Source organism: Oncorhynchus tshawytscha, linkage group LG05, assembly GCF_018296145.1.
Source record: "Oncorhynchus tshawytscha isolate Ot180627B linkage group LG05, Otsh_v2.0, whole genome shotgun sequence".
In the NCBI taxonomy this organism is placed as follows: Eukaryota; Metazoa; Chordata; class Actinopteri; order Salmoniformes; family Salmonidae; genus Oncorhynchus; species Oncorhynchus tshawytscha.
In genome coordinates, this window is record NC_056433.1 from 75,956,229 (window position 1) to 75,973,393 (window position 17,165).

Here is a 17,165-nt window from a genome sequence, read left to right on the forward strand (position 1 = left end):
TACCCTAACACTAGCACCGCTACCTAACATACCCCTAACACTAGCACCGCTGCCTAACATACCCCTAACACTAGCACCGCTGCCTAACACACCCCTAACACTAGCACCGCTACCTAACATACCCTTAACACACCCCTAACACTAGCACCGCTACCTAACATACCCCTAACACTAGCACCGCTACCTAACATATCCCTAACACTAGCACCGCTACTTAACATACCCCTAACACTAGCTCCACTGCCAAACATACCCCTAACACTAGCACCGCTACCTAACATACCCCTAACACTAGCACCGCTACCTAACATACCCCTAACACACCCCTAACACTAGCACCGCTACCTAACATACCCCTAACACTAGCACCGCTACCTAACATACCCTAACACTAGCACCGCTGCCTAACATATCCCTAACACTAGCACCGCTACCTAACATACCCCTAACACACCACTAACACCAGCACCGCTACCTAACATACCCCTAACACACCCCTAACACTAGCACCGCTACCTAACATACCCCTAACACTAGCACCGCTACCTAACATACCCTAACACTAGCACCGCTGCCTAACATATCCCTAACACTAGCACCGCTACCTAACATACCCCTAACACTAGCACCGCTGCCTAACATATCCCTAACACTAGCACCGCTACCTAACATACCCCTAACACTAGCACCGCTACCTAACATACCCCTAACACACCCCTAACACTAGCACCGCTACCTAACATACCCCTAACACACCCCTAGCACCGCTACCTAACATACCCCTAACACACCCCTAGCACCGCTACCTAACATACCCCTAACACTAGCACCGCTGCCTAACATACCCTAACACTAGCACCGCTGCCTAACACACCCCTAACACTAGCACCGCTACCTAACATACCCTTAACATACCCCTAACACTAGCACCGCTACCTAACATATCCCTAACACTAGCACCGCTGCCAAACATACCCCTAACACTAGCACCGCTACCTAACATATCCCTAACACTAGCTCCGCTGCCAAACATACCCCTAACACTAGCACCGCTACCTAACATACCCCTAACACACCACTAACACTAGCACCGCTACCTAACATACCCCTAACACACCCTAACACTAGCACCGCTACCTAACATACCCCTAACACTAGCACCGCTACCTAACATACCCTAACACTAGCACCGCTACCTAACATACCCTAACACTAGCACCGCTACCTAACATACCCCTAACACTAGCACCGCTGCCTAACATACCCCTAACACACCCCTAACACTAGCACCGCTACCTAACATACCCTTAACTCTGACCATTAACCCTGGTTGAACAGATCCCTAGACCTGACAGTGTTATAGATATGTGGTGGGAACGTTATGGAAAAATGTTGGGACCATTATGGCGGTGTTATGGGAATATTATTGGGATATATATATATTTTTTGGGATAGGATAAATTCCAACCATCTCTGTGTCTCCCCTCTGTCCAGGGAATGGACTATCTGGGATCTCGGAATTACATCCACCGGGATCTGGCGGCCCGGAACGTTCTGGTGGAGAACGAGAGCACGGTGAAGATCGGAGATTTTGGACTGACCAAGAGCATCAAGGACAACGAGGGATATTACACGGTCAAAGATGACCTGGACAGCCCTGTGTTCTGGTGAGGGAGGGAGGGAGAGAGAGAAAATAAGACAGTGTAGTACAGAGAGGGGAAGAGATATGAGAGGGAAAGGAAAAAAGCTGCTCTTTGAAAATGATAATGACTTCATTTTGAATTTGCATTGACATGCGTGTCCTCTCTCCTGTTCGCCTGTGCCAGGTATGCCCCAGAGTGTCTGGTCCACTGTAAGTTCTACCTGGCCTCTGATGTCTGGTCCTTCGGTGTCACCATGTATGAACTACTGACCTACTGTGACTCTGCCATCAGCCCCATGACGGTCAGTACACACACAGGCCTGACAGCACTGCACAGCACGGCCTCCTGATTGAGGCAGATGGCGCCAGTCAATGCCCAGGGTGACTCTGCCCACTCCCACCAGCCCGTGCCATAATACACACACATGTGCAACTCCCTGATTGCTCAGACGAACTGTCACAATATGTCCTCCCTCATCCACATCAAGTAGCCATGATTAGTACATATCCATTGGGTCTTTTTGAAACCCTTTACCACCCTGTTCAATTCACAGTAAAGTAACAAGTAGTCTCTCATCTGATCTGACTTAATATCAATTAGCTATTACTGTCTTAATACTTCAGAAAGTATTCACACCCCTTGTCTTTTTCTGTATTTTGTTGCGTTACAACCTGAATTTGACACACAATACCACATAATGTCAAGTTGGAATTATATATTTTTAGAAATGTTTACAAATTAATAAAAAATTGAGTCCGTAAGTATTCAACCCCTTTGTTATGGCAAGGCTAAAGTTCAGGAGTAAAAATGTGCTTAACAAGTAACATAAGTTGCATGGACTCACTCTGTGTGCAATAATAGTGTTTAACATAATTTTGGAATGAGTACCTCATCTCTGTACCCCACACATACAATTATTTGTAAGGTCCCTTAGTCGAGCAGTGAATTTCAAACACAGATTCAATCACAAAGACCAAGGAGGTTTTCCAATGGCTTGCAAAGAAGGAGACATTGAATATCCCTTTGAGCATGATGAAGATGTAAATTACACTTTGGATGGTGTATTAATACACCCAGTCACTACAAAGATACAGGTGTCCTTCTCAGTTGCCGGAGAGGAAGGAAACCGCTCAGTCATTTCACCATGAGGCAAATGGTGACTTTAAAACTGAGGATGGATCAACAGCATTGTACTTACTCCACAATACTAACCTAAATGACAGAGTGAAAAGAAGGAAGCCTGTACAGAATAAATATATTCCAAAACATGCATCCTGTTTGCGACAAGGCTGGGATCGGAGGGAAGTAAAACTGCAAAAAATGTGGCAAAGAAATTAAAAATATGTCCTGAATTCAAAGTGTTGTGTTGTTTGATTTGTCCCAAACATATCACTGAGTACCACTCTTTATATTTGACTGGTGACTGCATTAGGTTATGGATAGGCTGTCTAGCAATAATCAGCAACAAACTTGACAAAGCTTGAAGAATTTAAAAATAATAATGTGCAAATATTTTACAATCCAGATGTGCAAACCTCTTAGACATACCCAGAAAAACTCACAGCCCAAGGTGATTCTAACATGTATTGACTCAGGGGGTTGAATACTTATCTAAAGAAGATATATTACTGTTTTATAAATGTTAGACATTTTCTTCCACTTTGACATTAGTTTTTTGTATAGATCATTGTCAAAACAACGACAAATAAATCCATTGTAATCACACCTTGTAACACAACAAAAGTGTGTGAAGTGTGAATACTTTCTGAAGGCATTGTATGTTTTTTTTCAAAGACTGTTTTGAAATAGATTATAGAATGTTAAATGTAGTGTAGAGGTAAGGTTCGATGACTAATGTCTTCTGAATGTTGGTGACAACAATACAACTAAGTCACTCCAGTCCTCACTGGCTAGATTTCAGGGGTCATTTCATTACGTCTCCATGGTGACTTATCTCTGCTATTCCCTCCCCCCGACCTGTCCCCACAGGTGTTCTTGAAGATGATTGGTCCCACTCAGGGTCAGATGACTGTGACGCGATTGGTCAAGGCGCTGGAGGAGGGAAAGAGGCTGCCCCGCCCTGAGAGCTGTCCTGGAACGGTAGGATCTACATACCTACCTGCCTACCTACATGCCTGCCTACCTCATGCTGTTCAGAGTCACCCCATCACATACAACATGCTCTCTCTCTTTAAACTCTTTCTCCACCATAAAGAGGAATCCTCAATAGGTCACTCAAATCACCATCCTATGAGATAATTTATGGAGCTAGAAAAGTGCCTTTTGATATATTTTTTTATTCACCTACAGGGTTTTTCACATTGACTAGAATAATTTAATAATCCTAGAAATATCATGTCTAGAACTCATTTGCATCTGCCTGTGGGCGTTGTTCGTCTGGCAGGTGTATGAAATATTTTCTTTAACTAACGTTAGTTATGATAACAATTAATATTTCTCATGCATGTAAACATGGTAGCTGTTCAATAGACAACTTTCCAAGTGAAATTTGCTCTCATTCAGTGCTGTATTGTCCCGCCTGAGAAAAATGTATACAGTTCCAAGTTTTTTGATGTTGTGACTATTGTAATCGGCTCTAAGGCAAGTGGGCTCAGACACCAAAAACTGTCATTTTTTCGTATCAAAGGTTTGTCTGTAGATTTTATATGTTTAGCCCCTACTCTTGCAATTACATTACCCCCCCCAGATTTGACTCCAAATCCAATATGGCTGCCAAATTACAGTTAAACTGTGGTTTAATCAGCTGTATAAGTACACTACCGGTCAAAAGTTTTAGAACACCTACTCATTCAAGGGTTTTTCTTTAGTTGTACTATTTTCTACATTGTAGAATAGTGAAGACATCAAAACTATGAAATAACACATATGGAATCATGTAGTTAGTAACCAAAAAAAGCCTTGACAGCTTTGCACACTCTTGGCATTCTCTCAACCAGCTTCATGAGGTAGTCACCTGGAATGCATTTCAATTAACAGGTGTGCCTTGTTAATTTGTGGAATTTCTTTCCTTCTTAATGTGTTTGAGCCAATCAGTTGTGTTGTGACAAGGTAGGGGTGGTATACAGAAAATAGCCCTATTTGGTAAAAGACCAAGTCCATATTATGGCAAGAACAACTCAATTAAGCAAAGAGAAACAACAGTCCATCATTACTTTAAGACAATCCCGAAAATGTCAAGAACTTTGAAAGTTTCTTCAAGTGCAGTCGGAAAAACCACCAAGCACTATGATGAAACTGGCTCTCATGAGGACCACCACAGGAAAGGAAGACCCAGAGTTACATCTGCTGCAGAGAATAAGTTCAGGTAACAGACACATCTCAACATCAACTTTTCAGAGGGGACTGCGTGAAATCAGGCCTTCGTGGTCGAATTGCTGCAAAGAAACCACTACTAAAGGACACCAATAAGAAGAAGAGACTTGCTTGGGCCAAGAAACATGAGCGATGGACTTTAGACCGGTGGAAATTTGTCCTTTGGTCTGGAGTCTAAATGGGAGATTTTTGGTTCCAACCGCTGTGTCTTTGTGAGATGCGATGTGGGTGAACATGTGTATTCCCCACCGTAAAGCATGAAGGAGGAGGTGTTATTGTGTTGGGGTGCTTTGCTGGTGACACTGTCTGATTTATTTAGAATTCAAGGCGCACTTAACCAGCATGGCTACCACAGCATTCTGCAGCGTTATGCCATCCCATCTGGTTTGGACTTAGTGGGACTATGATTTGTTTTTCAACAGGACATTGACCCAGCACACCTCTAGGCTGTGTATGGGCTATTTTACCAAGAAGGAGAGTGATGGAGTGCTGCATCAGATGACCTGGCCTCCACAATCCCCCGACCTTAACCAAATTGAGATGGTTTGGGATGAGTCGGTCCACAGAGTGTAGGAAAAGCAGCAAACAAGTGCTCAGCACATGTGGGAACTCCTTCAAGACTGTTGGAAAAGCATTCCAGGTGAAGCTGGTTGAGAGCATGCCAAGAGTGTGCAAAGCTGTCATCAAGGCAAAGGCTGGCTATTTTGAAGAATGTCAAAATATAAAATATATTGTTTAACACTTTTTGGTTACTACATGATTCCATATGTGTTATTTCATAGTTTTGATGTCTTCACTATTATTCTGCAATGTAGAAAATAGTAAAATCCTTGAATGAGTAGGTGTTCTAAAACTTTTTACCGGTAGTCTACATGTTTTAAATAAAACATTTCTGATACCCACCATATACACTCAAACACCTTTGTCTGGATATAGAAAAAGCAGCAGATTGCGTTTACACCGGCAGCCCAATTCTGATCTTTTTTTCACTATATGGTCTTTTGACTAATCAGATCAGCTCTAAAAGAAAATCTGATATGATTGGTCAAAAGACCAATTAGTGAAAAAAATATAGGTTTGGGCGGCCTGTGTAAACGCAGCCTTAGAGGATCAATGAGTCAACTGGGAGGCTCCAACGAAAGGAAAACGAATTCAACCATGGACTTTGACACCCTCTCACTAGCTTTAGAACTTTCCCCCACTGTGATATAATTTACACCTCCAGGATTGGGCTCTTAAGTCACCTCCTAATCATTTAGATGTGAGCTTTGATTCATTGCTAGTCCAATATGTCTGCCTGAATCCAACAAGACCTGGTGCTTCACTACATTGGTGATGCACATTGGGATGTTCTGGTGCACTCTTATCTTGTTTGGGTTGAGATGGCACATTACTTCTTCCAGACAATAATGTCCACCTTCCTGGCTGTCTGCCCTGGAGTTGCTGTACATGTTAACTTGGGGACATTATGGTGCATGGGGTGGATGCAACCACACATGATGACAAGCTACAATAAACCTACTCAACCTGACACTCATTGACAAGAAACTCCATCAACTTCACATCATAGGAGGAATTGCATCTCTCCAATGTCAATGCCATCTTGAATGTGGAGGCTGCTGAGGGGTGGACGGCTCATAATAATGGCTGGAACGGAGCGAAATCAATCACATGGGAACCATGTATTTTTATACCATTCCAATAATTCCGCTCCAGCAATTACCACGAGCCTGTTCTCCCCAATTAAGGTACCAACCTCCTGTACTTGAATCTTCCAGAACTGTTCTTGATAGGCCCACTCCACCATCAGTCCTCCCCTCAGGCAGTTACTAGAGACAGAGACACCATGGAACTGGACTGCCACATATCAGGAGGCCGTCTGGAAATTGATGGCTTGCATTTTCCTCATATGTACCTATTTGGCTACCAACCATGCTTGGCCAGCCCGTGTGACACCTGAACTGGACTCATGTGAAGAATGTGCTTTCGTGGTGTGGTGACTAATGCATTGGCCTGGGAAACTGCAGTAACCCCAACATGCCTATAAGGACATATGCCATTTATGGCTGTATATGATCATTTATGGTGGCTGGGAATTGACAGTGACATAGTGATCTTTGTGCACCATGCTTGATCAGCTCTACCTCCTCTGAAACCCTTTTACTGAACATCAAACCCCACAACCAACTCTTCTTCGTCATAGTCTATGACCTAGCTACACTCTAACCAACCTCTGAGTAACCTGAGGTCCCCCTCGCAGGTTCTGTCACTCTCCACATATCCTGCTGGGTGGGCCCCAATCCGGAATCAATGCCAACCACACAAAGTTAATATTGTCCAAATTATAATCCTACCTGACATCCAAAGGAAAATAAAGAAATATGACTTTGACACATTCAACCCACAGGCCAATTAGGCGTTGGAAGGAACTCAAGACTGTTTGTGACAGCCCTTTCTTCACAAGCAGACAACCAACCATTCCACTACTGGAGTATCCCCAGCATCATTCAGGCTGGGCTAACATTACAGTTTGGTATACAAGCTGCATCTTTTGACTGCCTATAGCAAACTGTAGAAATGGAAACTGATCACCCCACAGCCCCATTACCCCGCCAGTCATACAGGAAGGATACTACCATTATCACTGCAGCTTGCCCAGAATGACCAGTTAGCTGTGCCACAGAACTACAACCACTACTGGCTACTGGTCAGGCCCCAGAACTACAACCACTACTGGTCAGGCCCCAGAACTACAACCACTACTGGTCAGGTCCCAGAACTACAACCACTACTGGTCAGGCCCCAGAACTACAACCACTACTGGTCAGGCCCCAGAACTACAACCACTACTGGTCAGGCCCCAGAACTACAACCACTACTGGTCAGTCCCCAGAACTATAACGACTACTGGTCAGGCCCCAGAACTATAACCACTACTGGTCAGGCCCCAGAACTACAACCACTACTGGTCAGGCCCCAGAACTACAACCACTACTGGTCAGGCCCCAGAACTACAACCACTACTGGTCAGTCCCCAGAACTATAACCACTACTGGTCAGTCCCCAGAACTACAACCACTACTGGTCAGGCCCAAGAACTACAACCACTACTGGTCAGGCCCAAGAACTACAACCACTACTGGTCAGGCCCAAGAACTACAACCACTACTGGTCAGGCCCCAGAACTACAACCACTACTGGTCAGGCCCCAGAACTACAACCACTACTGGTCAGGCCCCAGAAATACAACCACTACTGGTCAGGCCCCAGAACTACAACCACTACTGGTCAGGCCCCAGAACTACAACCACTACTGGTCAGGCCCCAGAACTACAACCACTACTGGTCAGGCCCAAGAACTACAACCACTACTGGTCAGGCCCAAGAACTACAACCACTACTGGTCAGGCCCCAGTACTACAACCACTACTGGTCAGGCCCCAGAACTACAACCACTACTGGTCAGGCCCCAGAACTATAACCACTACTGGTCAGGCCCCAGAACTATAACCACTACTGGTCAGGCCCCAGAACTACAAACAATACTGGTCAGGTCCCAGAACTACAAACACGACTGGTCAGGCCCCAGAACCACAAACACGACTGGTCAGGCCCCAGAACCACTACTGGCTACTGGTCAGGCCCCAGAACTACAACCACTACTGGTCAGGCCCCAGAACTACAACCACTACTCGTCAGGCCCAAGAACTACAACCACTACTGGTCAGGCCCCAGAACTACAACCACTACTGGTCAGGCCCCAGAACTACAACCACTACTAGTCAGGCCCCAGAACTACAACCAATACTGGTCAGGCCCCAGAACTGTAACCACTACTGGTCAGGCCCCAGAACTACAACCACTACTGGTCAGGCCCAAGAACTACAACCACTACTGGTCAGGCCCAAGAACTACAACCACTACTGGTCAGGCCCAAGAACTACAACCACTACTGGTCAGGCCCCAGAACTACAACCACTACTGGTCAGGCCCCAGAACTACAACCACTACTGGTCAGGCCCCAGAACTACAACCACTACTGGTCAGGCCCCAGAACTACAACCACTACTGGTCAGGCCCCAGAACTACAACCACTACTGGTCAGGCCCCAGAACTACAACCACTACTGGTCAGGTCCCAGAACTACAACCACTACTGGTCAGGTCCCAGAACTACAACCACTACTGGTCAGGTCCCAGAACTACAAACACTACTGGTCAGGCCCCAGAACCACTACTGGCTACTGGTCAGGCCCCAGAACTACAACCACTACTGGCTACTGGTCAGGCCCCAGAACTACAACCACTACTGGCTACTGGTCAGGTCCCAGAACTACAACCACTACTGGTCAGGTCCCAGAACTACAACCACTACTGGTCAGGCCCCAGAACTACAACCATTACTGGTCAGGCCCCAGAACTACAACCACTACTGGTCAGGCCCCAGAACTACAACCACTACTGGTCAGGCCCCAGAACTACAACCACTACTGGTCAGGCCCCAGAACTACAACCACTACTGGTCAGGCCCCAGAACTACAACCACTACTGGTCAGGCCCCAGAACTACAACCACTACTGGTCAGGCCCCAGAACTACAACCACTACTGGTCAGGCCCCAGAACTACAACCACTACTGGTCAGGCCCCAGAACTACAACCACTACTGGTCAGGACCCAGAACTACAACCACTACTGGTCAGGTCCTAGAACTACAACCACTACTGGTCAGGCCCCAGAACTACAACCACTACTGGTCAGGTCCCAGAACCACTACTGGCTACTGGTCAGGCCCCAGAACTACAACCACTACTGGTCAGGCCCCAGAACTACAACCACTACTGGTCAGGCCCCAGAACTACAACCACTACTGGTCAGGCCCCAGAACTACAACCACTACTGGTCAGGTCCCAGAACTACAAACACTACTGGTCAGGTCCCAGAACTACAAACACGATTGGTCAGGCCCCAGAACCACTACTGGCTACTGGTCAGGCCCCAGAACTACAACCACTACTGGTCAGGCCCCAGAACTACAACCACTACTGGTCAGGCCCCAGAACTACAACCACTACTGGTCAGGCCCCAGAACTACAACCAATACTGGTCAGGCCCCAGAACTACAACCAATACTGGTCAGGCCCCAGAACTTCAACCACTACTGGCTACTGGTCAGGTCCCAGAACTACAACCACTACTGGTCAGGCCCCGGAACTACAACCACTACTGGTCAGGCCCCAGAACTACAACCACTACTGGTCAGGCCCCAGAACTACAACCACTACTGGTCAGGCCCCAGAACTACAACCACTACTGGTCAGGCCCCAGAACTACAACCACTACTGGTCAGGCCCCAGAACTACAACCACTACTGGTCAGGCCCCAGAACTACAACCACTACTGGTCAGGCCCCAGAACTACAACCACTACTGGTCAGGCCCCAGAACTACAACCACTACTGGTCAGGCCCCAGAACTACAACCACTACTGGTCAGGCCCCAGAACTACAACCACTACTGGTCAGGCCCCAGAACTACAACCACTACTGGTCAGGCCCCAGAACTACAACCACTACTGGTCAGGCCCCAGAACTACAACCACTACTGGCTACTGGTCAGGTCCCAGAACTACAACCACTACTGGTCAGGTCCCAGAACCACTACTGGCTACTGGTCAGGCCCCAGAATTATATCCACTACTGGTCAGGCCCCAGAACTACAACGCTACTGGTCAGGCCCCAGAACTACAACCACTACTGGTCAGGCCCCAGAACTACAACCACTACTGGTCAGGCCCCAGAACTATAACCACTACTGGTCAGGCCCCAGAACTACAACGCTACTGGCTACTTTGTCTCCTCACCCTGTTAGGACACAATGATGTCCTGGTCACCTTCAAAAGACTTTGAATCAACCTTCAACACTTAGTTTTAGTGGGGAAAAGAGGGCTGTACATATACACTACTAGAGTAGCTGACTGTTGTATTATGGTTGCTCTCCTATAACTTGGTTACGCTACTGTAGTGCTTGTGTCGTGAAAACCTTATTATATTTCGTGGAATTGCCCATTATTGATATGCTGTCTGTGTGTGAATGAGATTTTAACACAATTTGAAAAACTAGTTGGCTTCGACTATTCAAACACAACAGAGGCATGGCAATGCCACTCATAGTGCTAGAAATACCAAGAGCCTTATGAAACTATTTTAAAGACAGAATAACACAATCAAAATGAACGAGGGCTACTTATATGCAGGCTAAAGTGTTTGTGTAATCATGTTGGCCATATTGGATTCAGAACACAGGAGGTTGGTGGCACCTTAATTGGGGAGGACGGGCTCAGGGTATTGGCTGGAACGGAATAAGTGGAAAGATATCAAACACATGGTTTCCATTATTATGAGCTGTCCTCCCATCAGCAGCCTCCACTGATTCCGAATAAAATGTATACACACCAACAGTCTTTATAGGCATGACTATTGTACACAATAAAAATATATACTAAAATACTAAATTCATATTTACAGGTGATTTTAACCTCCTTCAAATGTTATTATGGCAGCCATATTTGATTTTGGATGCCATATTGGATTTGAGACTAAATATAATCAGTGATTGCCCCTTTGACTTAATTGCAAGACTTGGGGCTAAAGATACAAAATCCTTTAAGTTATCTTGGACCCCAATTTTTTTTCGATGTCTGAGCCCACTTGTTTTCCTTAGAGACAATTACAATAGCCACAACATTAAAAAGGCAGAACCATACAGCCCTGAATGAGAGCAATATTTTGAACAGTTACCAAAAAGTGAAGTTTACATTATATTCATAGTTGATATTTCCACCTATTGTATCTGTGTGTTTCCAGGTATATATTTCCAAGACTAATAAATATTGTAATGCTGATTGTTTATGTACATTCGGAAAGTATTCAGACCTCTTCACTTTTTCCACATTTTCTTACATTACTGCCTTAATCTAAAATGGATTCAATAACATTTCAAGGGTACCAAAAAAGGTCTGCAGCATTGAAGGTCCCCATCATTCTTAAATGGAAGAAGTTTGGAACGACCAAGACTCTGCATAGACCAAGACTCTGCATAGTCCGCCCAGCCAAACTGAGCAATCGGGGGAAAAGGTCCTTGGTCAGGGAGGTGACCAAAACCCAATGGTGACTCTGACAGATCTCTCGAGTTCCTCTGTGGAGATGGGAGAACCTTCCAGAAGGACAGCCATCTCTGCAGCACGTCACCAATCAGGCCTTTATGGTAGAGTGGCTAGACGGAAGCTACTCCTCAGTAAAAGGCACGTGACAGGCCGCTTGGAGTTTGCCAAAAGGCACCAAAAGATTCTCAGACCATGAGTAACAAGATTCTCTGGTCTGATGAAACCAAGATTGTACTCTTTGACCTGAATGCCAAGTGTCACATTTGGAGGAATTCTGGCACCATCCCTATGGTGAAGCATGGTGGTAGCAGCATCATGCTGTGGGGATGTTGTTTATTGGCAGGGAGTGGGAGACTAGTCAGGATCGAGGCAAAGATGAACAGAGAAAAGTACAGAGAGATCCTTGATGAAAACCTGCTCCAGAGTGCTCAGGACCTCAGATTGGACAACGACCCTAAGCACACAGCCAAGACAATGCAGGAATGGTTTCGGGACAAGTCCTTGAGTGGCCCAGCCAGAGCCCGGGCTTGAATCCGATTGAACATCCATGGAGAGACGTGAAATTAGCTGTCCAACCTGACAGCACTTTAGAGGATCTGCAGAGAAGAATGGGAGAAACTCCCCAAATACAGGTGTGCCAAGCTTTTAGCGTCATACCCAAGAAGACTTGCGGCTGTAATTGCTGCTTAAGGTGCATAAACATAGTATTGAGTAATGCTTACATGCACTTAGGTTGGAGTCATTAAAACTCGTTTTTCAACCAATCCACAAATTTCTTGTTAACAAACTATAGTTTTGGCAAGTCGGTTAGGACATCTACTTTGTGCATGACACAAGTATTTTCTCCAACAATTGTTTACAGGCAGATTATTTGACTTATAATTCACTGTATCACAATTCCAGTGGGTCAGAAGTTTACATACACTAAGTTGACTGTGCCTTTAAACAGCTTGGAAAATTCCAGAAAGTGATGTCATGGATTTAGAAGCTTCTGATAGGCTACTAGAAGCACAAGCATTTCGCTACACTCGCATTAACATCTGCTAACCATGTGTATGTGACAAATAAAATTTGATTTGATTTGATTTGAATAATTGACATATTGAGTCAATTGGAGGTGAACCTGTGGATGTATTTCAAGGCCTACCTTCAAACTCAGTGCCTCTTTGCTTGACATGGGAAAATCAAAAGAAATCAGTCAAGACTTCAGAAAAAAAATTGTAGACCTCCACAAGTCTGGTTCATCCTTGGGAGCAATTTCCAAACGCCTGAAGGTACCACGTTCATCTGTACAAACAATAGTACGCGAGTATAAACACCATGGGACCACACAGCAGTCATACCGCTCAGAAAGGAGATGCATTTTGTCTCCTAGAGATGAACATACTTTGGTGCGAAAAGTGCAAATCAATCCCAGAACAACAGCAAAGGACCTTGTGAAGATGCTGGATGAAACGGGTACAAAAGTATCTACGGTTGAAGTCGGAGGTTTACATACACCTTATCCAAATACATTTAAACTCAGTTTTTCAGAATTCCTGACATTTATTCCTAGTAAAAATTAAAACAAATCCTATATCGACATAACCTGAAAGGCCGCTCAGCAAGGAAGAAGCCACTGCTCCAAAACCGCCATAAAAAAGCCAGACTATGTTTTGCAACTGCACATGGGGACAAAGATCGTACTTTTTGGAGAAATGTCCTCTGGTCTGATGAAACAAAAATATAACTATTTGGCCATAATGATCATCGTTATGTTTGGAGGAAAAAGGGGGATGCTTGCAAGTCGAAGAACACCATCCCAACCATGAAGCACAGGGGTGGCAGCATTTTGTTGTGGGGGTGCTTTGCTGCAGGAGGGACTGGTGCACTTCACAATATAGATAATCCCCCCCCCTCATGATTCTATGTGGATATATTGAGGCAACATCTCAAGACATCAGTCAGGAAGCTAAAGCTTGGTCGCAAATGGGTCTTCCAAATGGACAATGACCCCAAGCATACTTCCAAAGTTGTGGCAAAATGGCTTCAGGACAACAAAGTCAAGGTATTGGAGTGGCCATCACAAAGCCATGACCTCAATCCCATCGAAAATGTGTTGGCAGAACTGAAAAAGCATGTGCGAGCATGGAGGCCTACAAACCTGACTCAGTTACACCAGCTCTGTCAGGTGGAATGTGACAAAATTCACCCAACTTATTATGGGAAGCTTGTAGAAGGCTACCTGAAACGTTTTACCCAAGTTAACAATTTAAAGGCAATGCTACCAAATACTAATTGAGTGTATGTAAACTTCTGACCAACTGGGAATGTGATGAAAGAAATAAAAGCTTAAATAAATCTCTCTACTATTATTCTGACATTTCACATTCTTAAAATAAAGTGGTGATCCTAACTGACCTAAGACAGGGAATTGTTACTCGGATGAAATGGCAGGAATTGTGAAAAACTGAGTTTAAATGTATTTGGCTAAGGTTTATGTAAACTTCCAACTTCAACTGTATGTAAATGTTATAGTTCAGTTTTACATTTTTAATAAATGTGAAACAAATTCTAAAAACGTGTTTTTGCTTTGTCATTATGGAGTATTGTGTGTAGTTTGAAGAGGCTGTAACGTAACAAAATGTGGAAAGAGTGAAGGGGTCAGAATACTTTCTAAATGCACTGACTACTTGTATTCTGAATTTGAGCAATACCATAGCTTGCAATATTGGGTTACATGAGCTTACGTGCCCCTGTCCCCCAGGCATTCTTCTGCACTGTTCAAGTTAAGGGTGTGTGTCACAATATCTAGAAATTTAACCACTTTTGCATAAAAACATTTTCACACAACCATCCATTTCATATATGGAAGACATGTTTGTGTTTTGTTATACCTCGGGTAGGGGTTTTTAGCCTAGTTGTCTAGCAGGTGTTAAAATAGTTTCTGTAACTCACATTAGTTATGATCATGTTGTCTTGCAGGTGTATGAGCTGATGAGGAAGTGTTGGGAGAGCACCCCCGACAGGAGGATCACCTTCAAGAGCCTCATCGACGAGTTCACCCGCATGCTTGCCAACAACAGCTTGTAACCACAGCAACCACCCTCTACGCAAAGCCTTACCTACCACTGATACAATCCCAGGGGTCAAGGGTGAAAGGTTAAGGGTCACAGACTATGGTGACCTGGACCAAAAAAACAACAAAATCAGTGCTGCTGCAAGACACTTTCTTTCACGCAGTTTTTGACATCCTCTATATTTACACTTCTGTTTTTTCCCGAGAGATATTATACTAGAGATATCAACTATAAGGATGAATATCATCAAATCAAATGTATTTATATAGCCCTTCTTACATCAGCTGATATCTCAAAGTGCTGTACAGAAATCCGGCCTAAAACCCCAAACAGCAAGCAATGCAGATGTAGAAGCATGAATACATACATAGCATATGGAATGAAATATGTGCGAACACGTAGCGTTGACCCCTTGCTGAATGTGACACTGAGCTGTGTACACCTCTGTCACCTGGGGCCCACCACTCAGTCTGACCTTTTCACCTTTTATCAAAATGTATCAGCTCTGCCATGTATGTGTGGACCTGTATCCTTATAATCAGTTCTAAAATGGAGAAAAGGGTTGAAGAAAAAGCGGGAGAGAGGCCCTTGATTGGACCTGTGCAAGATGGACTCTGGAAAAGGATTGCTACGGCCACTGTGAAGATGTCACAGTGACAAAGCCAACAACATGTTAGTGAACAGGATTCTAACCATGTACTGACTGCATGAGGCCACCTCCCTGTGAGTGGTGACAGATGTGTAGGATATAGGATACTGGTGAAATATCAAATCACATTTTATTCTGCACATTGTTCATAAACAACAGGTGTAGACTAACAGTGAAATGCTTATATTCGGGCCCTTCCCAACAATGCAGCGAGTAAAATAATAGAAAGGTAAAACAAGAAATAATAAATACACAATGAGCAACGATGTATGGGATATAGTATACTGTTAGCAGTGGGTTGGATTACTGTTTACATTGAAGGGAGGAGGATGGGAAAGTAGTACCTGTGATGGACAATGGAGGGCAGTATAGCTTTACTGTAAACCGCTTGTATTTCAAAACAGCTTCTTAAGTACAGCCATAATGTGTATGTCCAATATTTCATGTCTTTATTTGAATATACAATATTGGGGGTGTGAGGACAGAAGGAAGGAGATGAAGAACAGAGCCTTAAAAAGGTGTTATTTGAGACAGTCTAAAAGGGTAAACCACAGAAAAATAATTAGCGGAACAGACATTGTTGTATAGCTCATGAAATGCATATGCCAGTAAGGTCTACAGCACATACAGCAGTGGAGGCTGGTGGGAGGAGCTATAGGAGGACGGACTGGGATGGAGTAAATGGAACGGTATCAAACACAAAGATATGGAAACCACGTTTGACTCTGTTCCATTAATTCCATTGTGGTCATTACAATGAGCCCATCCTCCTATAGCTCCTCCCACCAGCCTCCACTGACTTACAGGTATCTTTACCGTAGGCAAACACAGTTGAAAAGGGAAAATGTGATATTGAGAACATATGTAAAGAAGGTGCTGGACAGACAATGTGTGGATGAGATAGTCAATGCAAGAAGAAGACAACACAGAATAGTTTCAGTTTACAGTTCATGTTTATTCTGGAATGTAAAAGACCATTCTTTCTGCTCATAAAGAAGAGAAAACAAATACATTTTTCAGAGGAATAATGACTCTCGGAAACATTTACATAAATACACAATTAAAATAAATAAAATCTCAAATGTATTTTTTTGCCTTCTGTGTCAAATTCCAAAGTGTCAAACGCAATATTAATTGTTGAAAACATATGTATATTACAGCAGTAAATATGCATGCTAAAATTCGATTGCATCTAGAAATAGCTTATTCACAGTAAAGCAATATCAACGTAGTTGTAATATAAAATATTGCAAAATCTACGGTAGAGATTTCATGTCAGAAAGAATCCACATACTTTAAAAAAAAACACACCCAATCTGG

At 44.1% G+C, this 17,165-nt stretch overlaps 1 protein-coding gene across 1 annotated transcript in view; it reads left to right on the forward strand.

The window, feature by feature from the left end:
- The window catches only part of jak1 (Janus kinase 1), an 81,480-nt gene extending 64,549 nt beyond the window's left edge, over positions 1–16,931 (forward strand). Inside the window, exons 21-24 of the mRNA XM_042322367.1 lie at positions 1,495–1,667; positions 1,827–1,944; positions 3,633–3,743; positions 15,102–16,931. Coding sequence (XP_042178301.1) covers positions 1,495–1,667; positions 1,827–1,944; positions 3,633–3,743; positions 15,102–15,209 — 510 coding nt within the window. The 3' untranslated portion in view covers positions 15,210–16,931. The remainder of the gene's footprint in view (positions 1–1,494; positions 1,668–1,826; positions 1,945–3,632; positions 3,744–15,101) is intronic.
- The last annotated feature ends 234 nt before the right edge of the window (positions 16,932–17,165 follow it).